This window comes from Hyla sarda, chromosome 2, assembly GCF_029499605.1.
Source record: "Hyla sarda isolate aHylSar1 chromosome 2, aHylSar1.hap1, whole genome shotgun sequence".
NCBI classification, from domain to species: domain Eukaryota; kingdom Metazoa; phylum Chordata; class Amphibia; order Anura; family Hylidae; genus Hyla; species Hyla sarda.
In genome coordinates, this window is record NC_079190.1 from 72,502,255 (window position 1) to 72,521,801 (window position 19,547).

A 19,547-nucleotide genomic window follows, 5' to 3' on the forward strand; every position below is an offset into this window, starting at 1 on the left:
AGAAGAGGTTTGCTATGGGGATTTGCTTCTAAACTGGGCGTTTCCCGAGACACGTGTCATCAGTGAGCTCTTAGACAGAAAAGAACAACCTTAATTTCAGAAGCTCATAAGTAGTGAAAGGATTAAGATTTTTTAATAGAAGTAATTTACAAATCTGTTTAACTTTCTCGAGCCAGTTGATATATAAACATTTTTTTTTTACTTGGATAACCCCTTTAATGCAACTGTTACAAATCTGAATAGTTTTGGTAACTTACCTGTGTGCTTATTTTGTTACACCATGAAACAACTTTTTGATAAAAAATGAATCTGTCCATATTTTTGCAGAATAGTGGAGATTGCAGCCTGTCACTCATCTCATACATCTGCTGCCAAGTCACAGAGCGGACAAGTTTACATGTGGGGCCCATGTCGGGGCCAGATTATTCTTGCTCCCCATCTCACAAACTTTACTTGTACAGATGATGTCTTTGCTTGTTTCTCCAACCCACCAGTCATGTGGCGCGTGCTTTCTGTAGGTAAGTCATGGGCGCTATATCACTAAAACCAGATTTACACTGCCGCCATGTGTGTTCTAGAATAAGAGCCGTGTTCATTGGGGGATAAATGATCAGCCTTCCGCTCCATGTTCAATCTAGAACCCGAAGACTTTCTAACAGTTGCCGAGTCACTAAAGAGAGAGTTTGATAGCGAAGAAACGGCAGACTTGAAATTCCGAGTGGATGGAAAAGATATCCATGTCCACAAGGCAGTCTTAAAAATAAGGTACCTTTTTATGTAGGGATAACAAGGTATATTTTTAGCAGTAAATCTCTGTACATGTAGCTGCTAATGCAACATTTTTCAAGTATTCTATGCAAGGTTATAGTATTGTACAGTGGTTCAGTCTTACGGTCTGATTTATTTACTTATTGTTTATATGGGGGGGGGGGGGTGCGCTCCCTGTGAAGCCTGCTGTACAATAGACAGAAGTATTGGTGTGATTTACTACTTACCAATTGCCAGCATGGACCAGACAGAAGTGCAGGCAATAGGAGTCTCTAAGGGCCCGTAATAGACAACCTTCTTGATGGCGCTCTGAGCGCCATCAAGAAGGTTGTCTTTCCATTATGGGCCCTTAGAATCTTCTATTACCTGATGTTTTTTTTTAAATTTATTTATTTATTTTTGTTCTTAAAACCATGTAAGCTGCACTCCTTTCTAAATCCATCCCCTTTTCCCATTAGACCAAACTGCCTTTAGAGGGGCATAAAACATCTTATCCCCTATTGAAAGGATAGGGGATAAGATGTCTAATCGCTGGGACCCCCGAAATCTCCCTGCAGCAGCCCGCATTCTATGCGTAGCTGCGTCTGCAGTTTCGGAAACTGCCCCCTCCATTCATTTCTATGGCAGGGGGCGTTGCGGGCGTTACGCGCCCCCCCCCCCCCCATAGACATGAATGGAGGGGGCGTGGCATGACGTAACATCCCCGTCTCGGAAGCCCGGAGGTTTCCGAAACGTCAGACGCAGCTAAGCATAGAATGTGGGCTGCTGCAGGGAGATCGCCGGGGGTCCCAGCGGCGGGCCCCCCGCGATCAGACATCTTATCCCCTATCCTTTCGATGGGGGATAAGATGTTTTTGCCCGGAATACCCCTTTAAGTGAGCTGCAAGTGTTTGAAACACATAATAAATGTGGGTTGCTATACTCCAGTTTTTTGGGATAAATTTAAATGAGAATTCTTACTTTTGCAATAGTAAATCCTCCCCAATAATTTGTTTCTAGTCTACTTAATCTGTCACTGTTAAGCTCGGGCATAATGTGTGATTTTCTATGATTTTTTATTTGTTTTTCATACGATAGACTTATCCTTCTAAACTTCTATAAATGCCATGCTGTGGTTTTAGCTTGATGCTTTTACTACCTTGTAATAGTCGCCATGTAGCTTAATCCTTATTGTCTGTAAATGCTCTTCAGAGACACTGGGATTAAGGTCTTCTGGCTGTATTATTTTAGTGTGTGGAACAATGCTTTTCTGCTTACAGATGTGAACACTTCCGCACAATGTTCCAGTCTCACTGGAATGAAAACTCCAAGGAAATCATAGAAATTGACCAGTTTACCTACCCAGTATACCATGCCTTCTTACAGTACTTGTATACAGATACTGTGGACCTGCCACCAGAAGATGCTATAGGTATCAAAATGGGTTACAGCACATAAGCACTGACATCTGCTATGCTTCTGGAGTTCATCTCAGAAATGGTCACGATCAAGTGTCTTATACATGTGGGGTTGGGCATTTATTAGAATTGTGCTATAACGCTATAAATTCTTCCTGACATTTACCTGTGTATATTGCTTTTTATAATAGCAGAAACTTGCCTAAACTGTCTACATCGGTTTATTTTGGGATTTGCCCTGAATGTGTGCAATAGAGGTCTTCATGGCTACATGGTTGTAGTGTTACCTGGCCAGAGTTATACAGCTCAGTGAAAGAAAACTATTGAATGTGACTGGTTATACTATAGTTTCAGCTTTCTGTGTAATTTTCTGAAGGAATGACGCAGCATTATACACCCCTCTTTGGGAAAATGACAGCGCTCTGAAGGCTGGTGTTGAATATTATTAATACAGATCACACCTCCAATCTAGATTGGAAAACCAGATAGGATCCAGCTCTTGATGCAAATAAAATCCGTTTATTTGTAGGACATAAACAGGAACAAAAGGGAAGTTGCGCGTTTCAAGCGTCAAGCTCTTAGTCATACATGACTTAGGTTGGCATGAGCTATCGAAAAGAATACTTGCCAGTTGTTACAATTGTTTAAAATTGAGCAAATTTGTAAACCCTGGCAATGGTGAACGGTCAGATAAAGCAACGCCGACCACACTTGTGCAGTTTTTTATATACTTTTGGCTGTTGCTTGGTTCATTGTGTTGTCAACTTAAGTTTTTGTTTTTCTACATCCAGGACTTCTAGATCTTGCAACATCCTACTGTGAAAACAGATTAAAGAAATTGTGTCAGCATATTATCAAGAGGGGGATAACTGTGGAAAATGCCTTTCTATTACACTCCGCTGCTGTCCGGTATGAGGCAAAGGTAAATCCTCCAGCCACCTGTATGGACTGCAACCATAAGGGCTTACTAAACAGATATTATAGGGACTACTACAATACTTTAATTTATTTTATTTTTTTCCCTTCTCATCAAGATCTTAACTACCGTATTTTTCGCCATATAAGACGCACTTTTTCTTCCCCAAAACTGGGGGGAAAAAGTCAGTGCGTCTTATACGGCGAATACACTCCTATCGCGGCGGTCCCTGCGGCCATCAACGGCCGGGACCCGCGGCTAATACAGGACATCACCGATCGCGGTGATGCCCTGTATTAACCCTTCAGACACGGCGATCAAAGCTGACCGCCGCGTCTGAAGGGAAAGTGACACTAACCCGGCTGTTGAGTCGGGCTGTTCGGGACCGCCGCGATTTCACTGCGGCGGTCCCGAACAGCCCGACTGAATAGTCGAGTTAGTGCTTACAGGACACCGGGAGGGACCTTACCTGCCTCCTCGGTGTCTTCTCCGTTCAGGGATCCCCTTTATGGCCGGCGCTCTCCTTCCTCGTCATCACGTCGTCGCATACGTGCCTCTGCGTGCGTGATGACGGCGATGGAGAGCGAGGATACCCGGCCGGCAGCAGAGACGTTCCGGAGCAACGGGGACACGGCGACTGGTCCGGAGCGGCGGGGACATGTGAGTATTACCTCCTATGCAGTGGTCTTCAATTTGCGGACCTCCAGATGTTGCAAAACTAAAACTCTTGGCTGTCCGGGCATGCTGGGAGTTGTAGTTTTGCAACATCTGGAGGTCCGCAGGTTGAAGACCACTATTGAGTTCAAAATCTTTGATTTTTTAGATTTTGCACCTAAAAATAGGGTGCGTCTTATACGCCGGTGTGTCCTATAGGACGAAAAATACGGTACTTGAACTTTTCTTTTTTTTTTTACAACATGGCTGTAACAGTGACTCTTGCTCTGTAGGCAAAGCATTGTAGAGGTGCCTTGGCTGATAAATCCTGATATCAGCAGAATTTGCTTGTGTGGTGTAATGCACTGAAGTCCTTTGTATTCTGAGGCATCTCAACCTGGCAGCTTTTGCCATACAGTATAATGTACGGAATATACTTGGACTACAAATTACACCATAAAGCAGAGTGCCACTTGTTACAACACTGAAAACGTAGTGCATGCAAGTTTCTTATTTGAGAACAGTCTGATCTGCTTTAGTCACATCATGTGAATGATTGTTAAAATCTTACAGTACCATTTATGCAACAGGTTGAGTCACATGGTACTGATCTTCAGCTAGAGCCAAAGTAATTCCCAAATAGAAAAAAAATATAGCTCCACATCCACAACTTCAACTATGACTTAATAGCTTCTCAGCATCATTTAAAAAACAGTAGGTTGTTAGTGTACCTTTTAATCAAAACGGTCAAGTCTAGTCACTGCGGCAAGGCCGTCTGATAAGAGTGGGTCCCTAAACTAGCACTGGCGTAGCACCGGACAGCGACCACTGCTGCTGTGACACAAATCCCACGGGGAATGACCAGTGGCAAGGCAGCCCGGCCAAGCCCCCCGGCTCTGGGCCACCCCACAAAGCACCACAGCAACAATGGCCACCACAAAGCACCACACCAGTGTGAACACCTACCATGTGCTCTCTGCCAGAGGGCTGTGAGTGCCTGCAGGATACCCTGATGCAGTCTCCTGCCAACTAAAAACACCTGGGCAGATTGGGTGAAGTGGAGTGCTGGCTATAAAAGAGGGGAGAGACTACAAATGTACAACAATAGAGCAACAAACATAGCCGCACATCCACCATTTGTATTTTGATCGATTTGCTCTTCAGCATAATTTCAAAAATGAACAGGTTGTTAGTATACATTTTAATAAAAAAAAATTTACAAGCCCACTCGTCCTGTCAAGGCCACCTAGTCAGATTGGGTCCCTAAATGAACACTGACGTAGCGCCGGGTGACAGCCACTGCCTCCTCAACACCAAGCCCACAGGGGGAATGACCCAGTGGCCGGGCAGTCTACTTCTCAGTAAAAAATGACACATTGGCCCTGTTTTATAAAAATATTATATATATATTTAGTTTTAGATCTATTAGTTAAAAAACCTATGTTAGGTATAACTTTAATCATATGGACTTACAGAATAAAGATAATGGCCCTGATTCATCAGTGTGTGAGCGAAGAAAGGAGAGATGTTTATCATAACAACCAATCACAGCTCAGCGTTCATATCCTAACAAGCTCTGGTAAGTGAAAGCTAAGCTGTGATTGGTTATGAGCAACATCTCTCCAGTTTTTCTCCCACAGTTTGATAAAATCCGGGCCGTTATCTTTATTCTGGAGGTCCATCCATTAATAATGATACCAAATATATATTAGTTTTGTTTTTACGAATTAAAAAAAAATAAAGCTTCATTTAACTTTTCATCTGGTATTTATGTTTTATTAATTTTTTTTTATTTTTTTATGGACTTTTTGTTCGCTTTTTTTTTCTGGTATATGAAGTTAATAAAATATGCAATTCTTGATTTGTTCACACTTTCGCATGCAGCAACGCCAGATATGTATGTTTATTTTTGTTTAAGTTAACTTATTTTCAAAAGGGATGATTTAACATTTTAAGGGGTTAATTCGTTTATTAAAGGAAAACAGTCCCCGTTCACCCACACACGATAAATACACGGTTATAGTGCGGGTGAACAGGAGAGCGATGCGGGCTCTGACGCATATACATACCTGCAGTCCGGCTCCCTATCCCTCTGAAGATCCTCTTCTTCTTTCTGCAGTGAATTGCGCAGGAGGACAGTCCGCCGGGTGAATTTGAATATTCATGGTTGCTGGTCATGTGAGCGCTTGTGCCTACTGAGTGCTCGCGTGACCAGAGACCATGAATATGCAAATTCAGCCTGCGGACTCTCCTCCAGCACGCAATTCACTGTAGATGGAAGCTGATATTTGGAGGGACCGGGAGCTGGACTGCAGGTATGTACAGGGGTCCCTCAACATACAATCTTAATCCGTTCCAAATAGACCATCGTTTGTTGAAACCATCGTATGTTGAGGGATCCGTGCAATGTAAAGTATAGGAAAGTGGTCTTCAACCTGCGGACCTCCCAGATGTTGCAAAACTACAACACCCAGCATGCCCGGACAGCCAACGGCTGTCCGGGCATGCTGGGAGTTGAAGTTTTGCAACATCTGGAGGTCAGCAGGTTGAAGACCACTGGTATTGGAGGTTATACTCACCTGTCCCCGCTGCTCCGGACCGTCACCGCTGCCCTGGATGTCTCCTTCCATCGCCGCGTCCCCGAGGTGTCTCCGATGCTCCGGCAAGGCCTCTGCTTTCCCGGCATCCTCGCTCTATCGCCGGCATCACGTCGCTACGCACGCCGCTCCTATTGGATGACGGGACGGCGTGCGCAGCGACGTGATGACGACGATGGAGAGCGCCGACGATGCAGGGGATCCCGAAGAGGACGCTCCGGAGCCCCGAGGACAGGTAAGTGATAGTCAGCGGACCACACAGGGCACCGTAAACGGCTATCCGGTGGCAGCTGAAGCAGTCTGCGCTGCCGGATAGCCGTTTATGCGATGGCCCCGACATACAAAAGCATCATATGTTGATGCTGCCTTCAACATGCGATGGCCTCTGAGAGTGATCGTATGTTTAAATGATCGTATGTCGGGGCCATCGTAGGTCGGGGGCTTCACTGTATATTAGTCAGAGAGCCCCCCCATTGGTCTCCCGTTCACCCGCACTATAACCCAGTGTATTAGGTTTAGTGTGGGTGAACAGGTGACCGTTTTTCCTTTAACTTTTTCATCATTTTTAGACTATTTCTTGCAATCTTTATATTGCAAACACTGATGAATGTTGTTTTTATGGAACAGCATTGTTTAGGGTTATCAGCGCGCCATTCATCCAGGTTGCCATGGCTTCCTGCAGCATTGGAGCACGATTACGGAGACTAAAAGTTCCAAAGGATTACAGTTCATTCCAATTTCATTAAAAAAAACATTTTTTTTTTTTTCTCCTTCAGGATTTGGAAGATTTTTGCTTTAAATTTTGTGTCAACCATCTAACCGGAGTGACGCAGACCATGGCGTTTTGGCAGATGGATGGCATGCTGCTCAAGGACTTCATCATGAAAGCCGGCCAATGTGGAGGATTTAAGAACTGATGTCACTGTTTCTGTAAGGAAGGGGGGTGTTTTTTTTTTTTTTTTTTTTTTTTTTTTTTTTTAACCCAGTGTTGGGCATTAATCTAACCGTATCAACAATAATTAATTAGCACAAATGTTATCTATTTAAAGGAACAGACTAAAACTATCATTTTCGGTCTTTGTACAGCTTCCTTTATATTTCTGTGTAGAAATGTATGTTAGCAATATAAAATTTTGTACAAAGTACCTGCTGAATGTGGCACAGGCTGCATGTGTGATGGGGTTAAGTGCATAGAGCATAGGATTACAATGAATATTGCCCTGACATTGATCCAATCTACGGAGACAGTATTTTACTCTTTTACAATACTTTGTCTTTATTTGCACTTTGATTGTCTAGACCAGTGTTTGCCAACCAGTGTGCCCACAGATGTTGCAAGTAGAGAGGAGCGAACTTACAGTAAAGTCGATTCATCACAAACTTCTCGGCTCAGCAGTTGATGACTTTTCCTGCATAAATTAGTTCAGCCTTCAGGTGCTCCGGTGGGCTGGAAAAGGTGGATACAGTCCTAGGAAAGAGTCTCCTAGGATTGTATCCACCTTTTCCTGCCCACGGGAGCACCTGAAAGCTGAACTAATTTATGCAGGATAAAGTCAGCAACCGCCGAGCCGAGAAGTTCGTGAAGAATCAAATTTACTGTAAGTTCATTCCTCTCTAGTTGCAAAACTACAACTCAGCCAAAGGCTGTCCGGGCATGCTGAGAATTGTAGTTTTCTAACAGCTGGAGGCTCGCTTGTTGGAAAACACTGGTCTAGATTGTATTGCATATCTTAAAAGCCACTATAGGGGAACACCACACAGCTTTTTATGATGCTATTGGCACTTACATAAGCTCAGCTAGATCTGTCCATGGTTAGAAAATGGATGCGAGAAAAGGCAAAAAATAATGCTGATGTATAATAGAAAAAAACACAATGATATTGATCAGACAGATCTGAGAAATTGCCATTTTTAATGTTCCCTTTGATTATTGCACTTAGTTTTAAAATTTCTATTCTATCAGTTGTTTTTGTTAGCTTTTTATGTGTTCTGTCACACAACTTTCCCTTAAGAAAACGTTAGGATAAAAATGTGCCCGGGGCTGTAAAGGGCCTTTTCCACTGCCTTGTATAATAAATGATCAATTATTTGTGTAATGACTTGGTGTATTGGTGTATTTACACAAAAAATGTAAAGGCTTTCTCTTATTTCAGCAAGTTATATCCTATCCACAGGATGGGGGGTAATGTGTGGATTGGTGGTAATCTGACCACTGGGACCCCCACCAATCCCTAGAATGCAGTAAAATTGTAGCCATTAATGTGCTCGGCAAAGTATGGACGGCCCATAAAGAATGAATGGAGCAGTGGCCACACGTGTGGCCTGCTCCATTATTCAGGGCTACAATTTTACTGCTTTCAGTGAATTGGGGGTCCCAGTGATCATACTCCCAACCAATTTGCAAGTTTGCTATCTTGTAGCCTAGCATAACTTGCTAAAATGAAAAAAAAACATTTTTAAATGTACCCTGATCGTACCCATAGCGGATCTCATCCAGCATAGCTTTCTAAACTGGAGCTTGGCCAGAAAACAGCCTCAAGCACTAGCCATTCAAGTGCATTGTGTGGTCGAGAGTTCATCGCTTTCGACGCCTGAGGCACCAGAATGGAGTCTCCCACGGTGCAGAAAAATCACCTATTCTAATGGGCGTATATCAAGCTTACTACGGATCTCCTACTTAAGGGTCACAAAATATTACTGTTTAATAATTTCTCAGCTGAAGTATCCCCAAAAAAAAAAAACTATGCTTCATTTTAACTGTGTGCATGTGGGGGAGCAGAGTTAGAATTTGAACTTGCCAATAATTTGGCTACTCGGCATGCGCAGTAAAGCCTCTAAACCAGGTAGTCAAAAATGGGTTAAAATTAGTTGGATAAAATCCATTATAATCCGTTGTGATCAGTTATTTGATCTGTTAATTCATGATCAGTTATTGCTGAATAACGGGTGTCAAAGGGCAGGAAGATGACTGCATAGTGAAAGTAGCCTGTGGTTACAAATAAGTATATACATATACATCAAAGGGATTAACGCATGCTTTTGTGATGACTCATGAAAGATGAATTATCAGTAAGTTATAATTCTACCTTTTCATCTCCATATAACAGCATCACACGAGACATAAGAGATAAAGGATGTCTAGAGGGGGACTACAGCATGCAGTACTTTCTGTCCAAATGTCAGAGCTTAAGAGGCCACACTACAGGGACTACAGCTTGTAGGGGAGATTTATTAAAACGTGTCCAGAGGAAAAGTTGCCCATAGCAACCAATCCCCTCGCATCTTTAATTTTTTAACAATTAAAATGAAAGAAGCGATCTGGTTGCTATGGGAAACTTTTCTTTTGCACATGTTTTGATTCTCCCCCATAATGCCTGGAAAAAATGTATGTATAGAAGAGAGAAAAAAAGGAGGTGCGCTCCTAGTGTAAGACGTTTTAGTACGGTAAGCCCCCAATTCAGCGGTTGTGCTTACCGGAGATAGTCGCACTCAGGGTACGGCACCTGTATCCGCCTGTAGTGTAGTATAATCTCGGTGAGGTCAGCAGCTCCGTGGCCCCCTCTGAGCAAACTGGTTGCTAAGCAGAACAATAAAGGTCAATGTGAACCAAGAAGAGGGAGCACATCTGAAAATGAGGACTTGGATTACTGGCGCTTTTCCCCCTTAGTAGGTAATGGTAGGCTTAAACGTGGAGTTCCATATAAAAGAAGGTTTATTGCAACACAAAGGTTTCGAGTCCTTGTGCCGGACTCTTCATCAGGCATGAAGAGTCCGGCACAAGGACTTGAAACCTTTGTGTTGCAATAAACCTTCTTTTATATGGAACTTCACGTCTAAGCCTACCATTACCTACTAAGGGGGAGAAGTGCCCATAATCAAAGTCCTCATTTTCAGATGTGCTCCCTCTTCTTGGTTCATTGACCTTTATTGTTCTGGAAAAAATGTATGTGCTGTGAAGGTTCAAAAGGCTTCTTGGTGAAATCTTTGCTGATCACGTATGGTTTAAAAGTCTTCAATGTAGAGGTCAAAGAACAGAGGTACCCCACTGGTAATAAGACCTTGCCCTAAATATTCTCCATTGACTACAACCAGGGCTCGAGTCCTGCAGGAACGTCGTTCCTTTGCTTTTTCCACAGGAGGAACGTCGTTCCTGTTACATTAGTCCTGCAGGACCGACTTCTGTTCTTACCCTCCCTCCGTTTCCTCCCCTGGCCCGGACTGCTAGATGCTGGAGATATAGGACCTGTGATGATGTCACAATCACATGTTGGGGGCGGAGCTTAGCTGTGGAGGAAAAGGAGAGAACCTGGCTGAAGGACCTGTATGATGCTGTGGAGGAGGCGGGGCTAAGCTGGAGGAGAGGTCACATGTCACTCCAGTAAGGTAATTACATGAGGAGGTTTGTTTAGTGTCATCCCAGTGGTAATGTAATTACATGAGGAAGAGGTTTGTTAGTGTGTCACCCCAGTAGTAAGGTAATTACATGAGATTTTTTGTGTTATCAGGATGATAGGGACATAAGGAGGTTTTTGTTAGTGTATTATCAGAATGATAACCCCTAAAAGGGGTACTCCGGTGCTTAGACATCTTATCCCCACGCGGCACCCCGTTAGTAATCAGTCCCCGGAGCGTGTTCACTCCAGGTCTGATTATGGTCGACCGCAGAGCCGGCAGCGTGTGACGTCACGCTCCACCCCTCAATGCAAGCCTACGGGAGGGGTCAGCCAGCTCTGCGGTCGACCGTAATCAGACCCGGAGCGAACAGGCTCCGGGGACTGATTACTAACGGTGTCCCACGTGCATGATTGCGGGACTCCCGCGATCAGGCATCTTATCCCCTATCCTTTGGATAGGGGATAAGATGTCTAAGCACCGGAGTACCCCTTTAAAGGGTAGCTCCCACCATCCTATATATATTTTTTTTTTTCTGTCCCTGCCTATTGCCAATCTATCCCTAACACCCTCCCTGCTTTTAATTTTTATTTTTACTATATTAAAAATGCTTTTTGTCTGCCTGGCAGTGTGCTCACTACCAGGCAGACTTCCCCAGCAGGCACCACGTCACTGATGCCTGCTGGGGGGGACTTCCGCCCTTAGTTCATCTACACAGGGTGCCTCCAGCTGTTTAAACTACAACTCCCAGCTTGCCCTGACATCTATTGGCTGTCAGGGCATGCTGGGAGTTGTAGTATTGAAATAGCTGTAATAGTCTCATTCAGAAATGAATGGAGCTGCTACAGTATACATCAGCATCACCCTTTTTTGACGTGATGCTGACGGATACCCTCTTACACTGCAGAAACGCAGTATTGCCTGTCAGGACGTGCCAGAGGCAGCCTATATCTGCAATGCTTTGGAATACTAAGTATTCCAAAGCGTGAAAAAAATATAAAGAAAATAAAAAAAAACAAAGTAAAAAAAAAGGGGTAAATAAAGTGAAAAAATAAAAATACATTTATTAAATAAATATAATGGAAAAAAAAAGTGTGTGTAGGATCACACGGCGCACATCCGCAGCATATTACATGCCCGCCAACAGTCACAATAATGAGCTCCCTGCTGCGGCTGGGTATCTTTGTGAGTCCACTCATAGCGGCAGATTTCCCTCTGGCAGTCCTGAGCGGACACACTGATCTAGCCACAGCAGTGATCTCGCCCTTGTGAATGCTGGGGGGCATCCGCGGTGTGAATGTGCTGTATGTGACCCTACACTGCGTCCCGTTCATATTGTGTCTCTGCAGTGTAAGAGGGTATCTGTCAGCATCATGTCAAAAAGGGTGATGCTGACGTATACTGTAGCAGCTCCATTCATTTATGAATGAGACTATTACAATATACATTGGATCCCTTTTTTGACATAACGGACACCTATACTGCAGAAACGCAGTATGAATGAGGACTATTCATACAATGATGCCCTGAAAGCCAAAGGGGGCTCATCTCCTTCTTGGCCCTACCAGGCAGTTAGGCAACCAGATATGGCCTAAGTAGGGGTACTGCCCAGCCCGGGACGAACAGGGTGATAAAATATGGGGTGTATTTCCTCCATTTCAAAAGCGACGTACCAAAATTATGTCCCACAAATACAGAATTTGTGGGGAAAAAAGCGAATTGCTATTTTTTCCCACTGACTTTGAAATAATTCTAGCCACACGGTAAGGGCTCAATGTACTCACTTTTGCCCTAGGTGAATACTTTAGGGGGTGTAGTTTTGAAAATGGGGTCACTTCTGAGGGTGCGGTATTGTTCTGACAGCTGGAATGCTTTGCAAGATGAAGTGCGGCCCATAATTTGTACAATGATATCCTGAATGCCAAATGGTGCTCCTCTCCTTTTGGGTCCCACCATGTGGCCATGCAACCAAATATGGTCTAAGCGGGGGTATTACCAAACACGGGACGAACAGCGTAATAAAATATAAGGCGCATTTTCTACTTTTCAGATGCAATGTACAAAAAATATGTCCCACAAATAATGCATTTGTGAAAAAAAGAAAATTAAGATTTTTCCACTGACTTTGTATCCATTCCAGCCACTCAAAAGTACTCACTTTTGGTCTAGATGAATACTTTAGAGGGTGTAGTTTCCAAAATGGGGGTCCCTTGTGGGGGTTTTGTATGGTTCTGGCAGCTAAAACCCTTTTGCAGGCATGAAGTGCAGCCTAAAATGCTGAAAGCCAAATGGCGCTCTTCTCCTTCTGGGTCCTACCACGCGGCCAAGGAACCAAATATGGCTTAAGCGGGGGGTATTTCCAAACACGGGCCGAGCAGCTTAATAAAATAAAGGGTGTATTTCTTGCAATATCAGAAGTGATGTACAAAAAATATGCCCCACAAATGATGCATTTGTGAAAAAATGCAAATTTTGTATTTTTAACACTGACTTTGCAATAATTCCTGCCAAAAAACTATGGTGTTAAAATGACTCACTGTACCCCCTAGCGAATACCTTGAGGGGTCTAGTTTTTAAAATGTGGTCATTTGGGGGGGGGGGGGGGGGGGAGGTGTTCCTATGTTCTACCACCTTCAAATTTCTGCAAACCTTGCATAGCACATAAAAAATTGTACATTTTTTCAAAATAAAATTTTCAAAATTTCAAGTTAATTAATTTAAAATGTTAATTAAAAACTAAAAAATGCTGTCAAAATATAGTAGACATCTGAAAGTATAAGTTTCATAAACTATTTGGTCAGTAAGTATAAATATATGCAACCTACAAATGATATAGGCTTACTTTTACTACGTACATGAAGGACAACTTGTGCCAAAAAAAGTCAGAATTATCACGATTGGCTAAATTTATTAGAGAATATCTCTGGTAATGTTTTGACATCCCCAAATTGAAAAAACAGGCCTGGTCTTTCAGGGGCGTACAGGTTTACTTGTGTTGGTCCTTAAGGGGTTAAGAACATTGGGGGAGATTTATAAAGACCTGGGCAGAGGAAACTAGCAGTTGAAAAAAGCACTTTTTTTTTTTTTTTCAATGGGCATTTTTCAGAGGCCTTTTTAAACAAAGAAATTTGATTGGTTGCTATGGGCAACTGGTGAACTTATCCTCTGCACTGGTTTTAATAAATCTCCCCCATTAGATATATACGTCTTTTTGCCCGGGTACTTAATGCACCAGATAGTACATTTACATCCTGAGCAGCAGACCAGCTATGGAGCGAGTGCAGGAGCTGTCAGCAGCCGCACACTTACAGTCAATGACAGAGAACTGCGTTCTTGCTGTTATTTCATTAACCCCTTAAGTGCAGTAATCATGACACTTAAGCACCGCGATCATCACTGTCCCCCTAAACCGATTGGCTACCCCGCAACATGTATATGGAGGTCAAATCAGTTTGCTCACCTGTCGGAGGTCCTCTCACCTGCTCCGGGTGGGTCCCGGCTCTAGTCTGCTGAGCCAGGCTCTACTAGCAGATCACCAATGACACAGAGTAATGCTATACAACAGTGAAGCATTACTCAGTGTAAGCAATCCGAAGATTCCATGCATGTAAAACTTCCCTAGGGGGGACCTAAAGTGAAAGTAAACTAAAATGTTTTATTTTATTTGGAAAACACACAAGCCCCTCTCCTAATAGATTTAAATCATTCCCGCCTTATTTAAAAAAAAAAAAAATTGGTATTACTGCACGTGAAAATATCCGAACTATTTAAAATATAATGTTTATGATCCCATACGGGAACAGCTTAAATGTAAAATGCTAATGTCCACATAAATAATGTCCAGAATAAATTGAATATAAAATTGATCAAAAAGTATATTTAATGTGCAAAAGTGGTAGTGATGAACACTACAGATCATGGTGCAAAAAATTTGCCCTCATACAGCCCCATATAGGGAAAATTAATAAAGTTTTATAGGGGTCAGAATAAAATTTAAAAACAATGCTTGACTTTATTTTTAAGCAGTACAATAATAGAAAAGCACTTTAGTAATCTGAAGAAGGGGTTGCTATTTAATAGACAAGCTAATTTTAATTCACATCCCTGACTTGGTTGTGAGATTTCCTTCCTGGGCACCTATTCCAAAGGTCAATTTATTCACTGTTCATTCAATGGATTTCCATTGGATACTTCCTGGGACCTCTGGGCTTGCAAGGGATCCACTTCCATCTTGCCTCTGCATGAGGTTATATGCGTATTTGACATATGCTCAAGGTGTGCGGCCATTTTATAGGGTCTCTGACTCCACCCCCCCCCCTTAACAGTGGGGTCAATATTACTCTCCTCCCTCCTCCTTTTTTTAGGGTACTTCTACACAGGTTAAACATAGTCAAGGGCTAGTGTCTAGTTCATTTTCTGCATGTATATGTTTACTTAGTGTGACTAAAAAGTGTGGTCTGCTGTGCTTTACAGTACTGCAAAGTAAACATATATATGCAGGGAATGGACTAAAACTTAGTAACTAGTTGACTACGTTTAGGCCATTAAAGTGAACTAGACCACTGCCAGTACACTGCAGTATGTGTTGGCAACTCTTTTTATATATTCTAAGCGCAAGTTTAAATGGTGATGTGAACAGCCCCCTAGTGGGATAACAGAGGGTTAATCTGTTATAAAAATAAATGTGTATACAGTTCAAATCTGTGACTGAGCAATGAGTCTTGCAATTACTAAACTTGTATAAACCGTAGGCAGCTGTATGCCTGTGGCCTGTAAAAAGCCTGGAACCGTGACTGATGTCAAATTTTAGCTTGGAAGTTTTTATTTTTATTTTTTTCTTCTGTGCACACTGCTTGGGACAATGTCAAAAGCCTTACTTAAAATCTAGATATGTGATGTCTACTGCCCCTCCGCCATCTATTATTTTAGTCACCCAATCAAAAAAAATCAATAAGATTTGTTTGACATGATCTCCCTGAAGTAAACCCATGTTGTTTTTCATCTTGCAATCCATGGGATTTTAGATGTTCCACAATCCTATACTTTAGTAGGGTTTCCATTAAATTTCCCCAGTATTCATGTCAGACTTACTGGCCTATAGTTGCTTGATTCCTCCCTACTACCTTTCTTTTGAATGGGCACGATATATGCTAATTTACAATCTTCCGGGACGACTCCTGTTGCCAGAGATTGGTTACATAAATCTGTTAACTGTTTTACTAGTTCACGCTAAGCTCTTTTTTAATAATTTTGGCTGTATCCCTTCAGGCCCCTGTGACTTATGTCTTAACTTTAGACCGCAAACGTAGAACCTCTTTCTCTGAAAAGACACATGATTCATTAGTCTTCCTCCCTAATTGAGGTCCTTTTCCTTCTGTAAAAACTGAACATTCATTAAGGCAGTCGGCTAGCCCTTTATTCTCTTCTACATACCTTCCTTCCTTTGTTTTTAATTTAGGTATTCCTTGTGTTAATTTCCTTTTTTCATTTATATATCTGTCTTATCCCTTTTTTCAGACTGAGCTAGTTTTTATTCTGCCTTTCTGCCTGCGCTTTAGAAGTTCTTATAACTTGCTTGTCCTCTTTCTACCTAATCTTGTAGATTTCCCAATCTTCATTGCTCTGTTTTTTTGAATAGTTACTACCGTATTTTTCGCCGTATAAGACGCACTTTTTCTTCCCCAAAACGTGGGGGGAAAAGTTGGTGCGTCTTATACGGCGAATATACGCCCGAGGCTGCTGCGGCCGAGAGCGGGAAGTCAGCGGTAAGTACAGAGGCTGCGGCGGTGCGGTACAGCGCTGACTACCCGCTCCCCACTCGCAGCAGCCTCATGACCGCCGGTGAATTTTTCACCTCACACCGGCTATGTTTATTGCCCTACGCCTGGAACATACAGTTCCGGGCGCCGGGCAGGTGAATTACTAATAACTGTATACTAAAAACCAGGGTGCCTCAAAGGCTGTCTGGGCATGCTGGTAGTTGTAGTTTCACAACAGCTGGAGGCCCCCTGGTTTTTAGTATACAGTATTAGTCTTTACATGCTCTGGCCGGCCCCCGCCTGCAGCCGCACACAGGAGCCGGCCCAGGCAGAAAAAATCATAGGTTTTCCTATGCCGGACATCCCTATGTCCCGAAAAATCTTTTCGGGACATAAGGATGTCCGCGGGTCACTAACCATTCCCCGGCCGATGCGTGCCCTCCTGCAGTCTTCCTGCGATCCTCCGCCTCTCTATGGTTGTACGCACGGGACCTCAGTGACGTCCCGTGCGTACAACCAAAGAGGCGCAGGAGGACCGGAGGAAGACGCGCGCCGACCGGGGCCTGGTGAGTGACCGGCGGTGTGTTATCTTCACCGTTCCGGTCACCGCTCCTCCGGTCCCGGAACCTACTGCTATGGTCCATAGGCCATAGCAGTAGATTGTGACACCGGGCCAGAGGAGCGGTGACCGGAACACTGTGGGGGCAGCAGTACAGACATACAGCCTCCAGCCATACACTGTATATGGCTGGAAGCTGTATGTCTGTGGGGGGGGGGGGGGCTGCCTACCATTGTGGGGGAACTATACTGCCAACCATTGTGGAGGCAGGGGAGCTGCCTACCATTGTGGGGGAACTATACTGCCAACTATTGTGGGGGAGCTGCCAGTGCCTACCATTGTGGGGGAACTATACTGCCAACCATTGTGGGGGAACTATACTGCCAACCATTGTGGGGGAACTATACTGCCAACCATTGTGGGGGAACTATACTGCCAACTATTGTGGGGGAACTATACTGCCAACCATTGTGGGGGGGAGGAGGAGCTGCCTACCATTGTGGGGGAACTATACTGCCAACCATTGTGGGGGGGAGGAGGAGCTGCCTACCATTGTGGGGGAACTGAACTGCCAACTATTGTGGGGGAACTGAACTGCCAACTATTGTGAGGGAACTATACTGATATAAAATATTTTACTACAGTATTTGGTTCAGAATCTTTTTTTTCTAGATTTTCCTCCTTTAAAATTGGGTGCGTCTTATATGCCGGAGCGTCTTATATGGCAAAAAATACGGTAAATGCTAGCTTTAGTTTTTTAAATGATTTTGGTCACTTCTGCTGAGTACCACATTGGTTTCTTCCTTTTTCTGTCCGCACACCTTGGATGCCCATCATCAGAACTAGATGAGGAGGGGAGGAAGATAATAAAAATGTGGGGTCCTCCTGTGCTTATAACACCCTGCAGGCAATTTCCCTACTCTAATCGGTCTATGTGCTGTGTGGGGTGTAGTGCTTGACTACCTACTCTACCCTAACCCACCACCTAACAGAAAAACGCTGATCAGTGATAAATCACGGTCAGTGATCAGGGATGGACGCACACACAGGTATGGTCCATCCGCACAGCACTGGCCTGCTGCTGGTGACATGGACCCACCTATAGGTGCAAAAAAGAAAATAGCCGCTATAACCCCTAAAAATCACCTGCACCACAAAAAAACAGTGATCAGTATTACGAAACTGATCAGCGGTGGGTGGGCGATTAGCTAATGGTGGCCAGCCGCTGTTTTATACGGAAGAGGGTCCGGCCACACAGTTGGCCCAAAAAAAAAATCTGTGCCCCAAAAAAGGCTGGGGGCAGACCACAGTGACCCTGTAGGGCCCGGGTCACGCAGCTAAAGGTGCTGCGGACACCTACAGTGGTGGTACGCCGCAAGCATTTTTTTTTCCTAAACAGGTTAAGGGGCCCAGGGCTTTCTCAGTGGATGACACCAAGAAATCTCTAATGGATAGAGAATTTACAGGGGTTATCCAAGGAATCAAAAAACACACCTAATTTCTTTCAAGGACTGCTCCCTGTCGGTCTCCAGGTTTTGTGTGGTATTACCTCCATTCATTTCAGTGGAGCTGAGCTGCAGAACCACGCCCAACCTGGAGACAGACAGGGAGCGTTTTCTTTTAAATAAATTAGGTCTGTTTTACGTTTGCTGGATAACCTCTTTAACCCCTTCAGGACGTAAATGTACGTCCTGGTGAGCTGGTACTTAACGCACCAGGAAGTACATTTACATCCTATGCATAACCGCGGACATTCGCGATCGTGCGGATGTCTGCCATTAACCCCTCAGATGCCGTGATCAATACAGATTGCGGCAGTGCGGTACTTTGAATGGATGATTGGATCGCCCGCAGCGATCCAATCATCCAGCATGGCAGACGGAGGTCCCCTCACCTGGCTCCGGCTGTCTCCCAGGGTCGTCTGGTCTGGTCTGAGATTGAGCAGACCAGAGCAGAAGATCACCGATAATACTGATCAGTGCTATGTCCTATGCATAGCACTGAACAGTATTAGCAATCGAATGATTGCAATTAACCCCTTCCCGACCTATGACATACCTGTACGTCATGGGTGGCAAGGTGTTCCCGACCCATGACATACAGGTACGTCATGAACATTACTGCCGCTACTCGCGGCATCCCGCAGCGCCCGTAAAGATGGTGGCTATCACTGATAGCCAGCCATCTTACCATGCGACCATGGGGGGTTTCATCTAACACACCCCCCCCCCCCCTCCCCAGCGATTGCTGCTATCAGCTGGTCAAAGCGTTTCGCTATGAAAATACTTAGCAGCGCGGTGTGTGAGTCCCGATCACGGGGATCGGGACACACGCCGCTCTGCTAAGTGTCCCTGACCCGTCCCCCGGCGTCACTTACCCGGCCATGCAGTGTCCCGGTCCCGGCGGTCACGGCGTCCTCCATGCGGTCCCGGCTGTGCTGCGTCCCGGCGGTGAGTTTGCAGCAGCAGTGCGGCATCTTCATTGGCAGCAGTGAGATCGCCGTAA

At 44.2% G+C, this 19,547-nt stretch overlaps 1 protein-coding gene across 1 annotated transcript in view; it reads left to right on the forward strand.

Annotated features, from left to right (window-relative positions):
- The window catches only part of RCBTB1 (RCC1 and BTB domain containing protein 1), a 32,004-nt gene extending 24,726 nt beyond the window's left edge, over positions 1-7,278 (forward strand). The window contains exons 8-12 of the mRNA XM_056562059.1: positions 328-518; positions 639-765; positions 2,028-2,179; positions 2,957-3,087; positions 7,109-7,278. Of these exons, the coding sequence (XP_056418034.1) occupies positions 328-518; positions 639-765; positions 2,028-2,179; positions 2,957-3,087; positions 7,109-7,249 (742 nt within the window). The 3' untranslated portion in view covers positions 7,250-7,278. The remainder of the gene's footprint in view (positions 1-327; positions 519-638; positions 766-2,027; positions 2,180-2,956; positions 3,088-7,108) is intronic.
- The last annotated feature ends 12,269 nt before the right edge of the window (positions 7,279-19,547 follow it).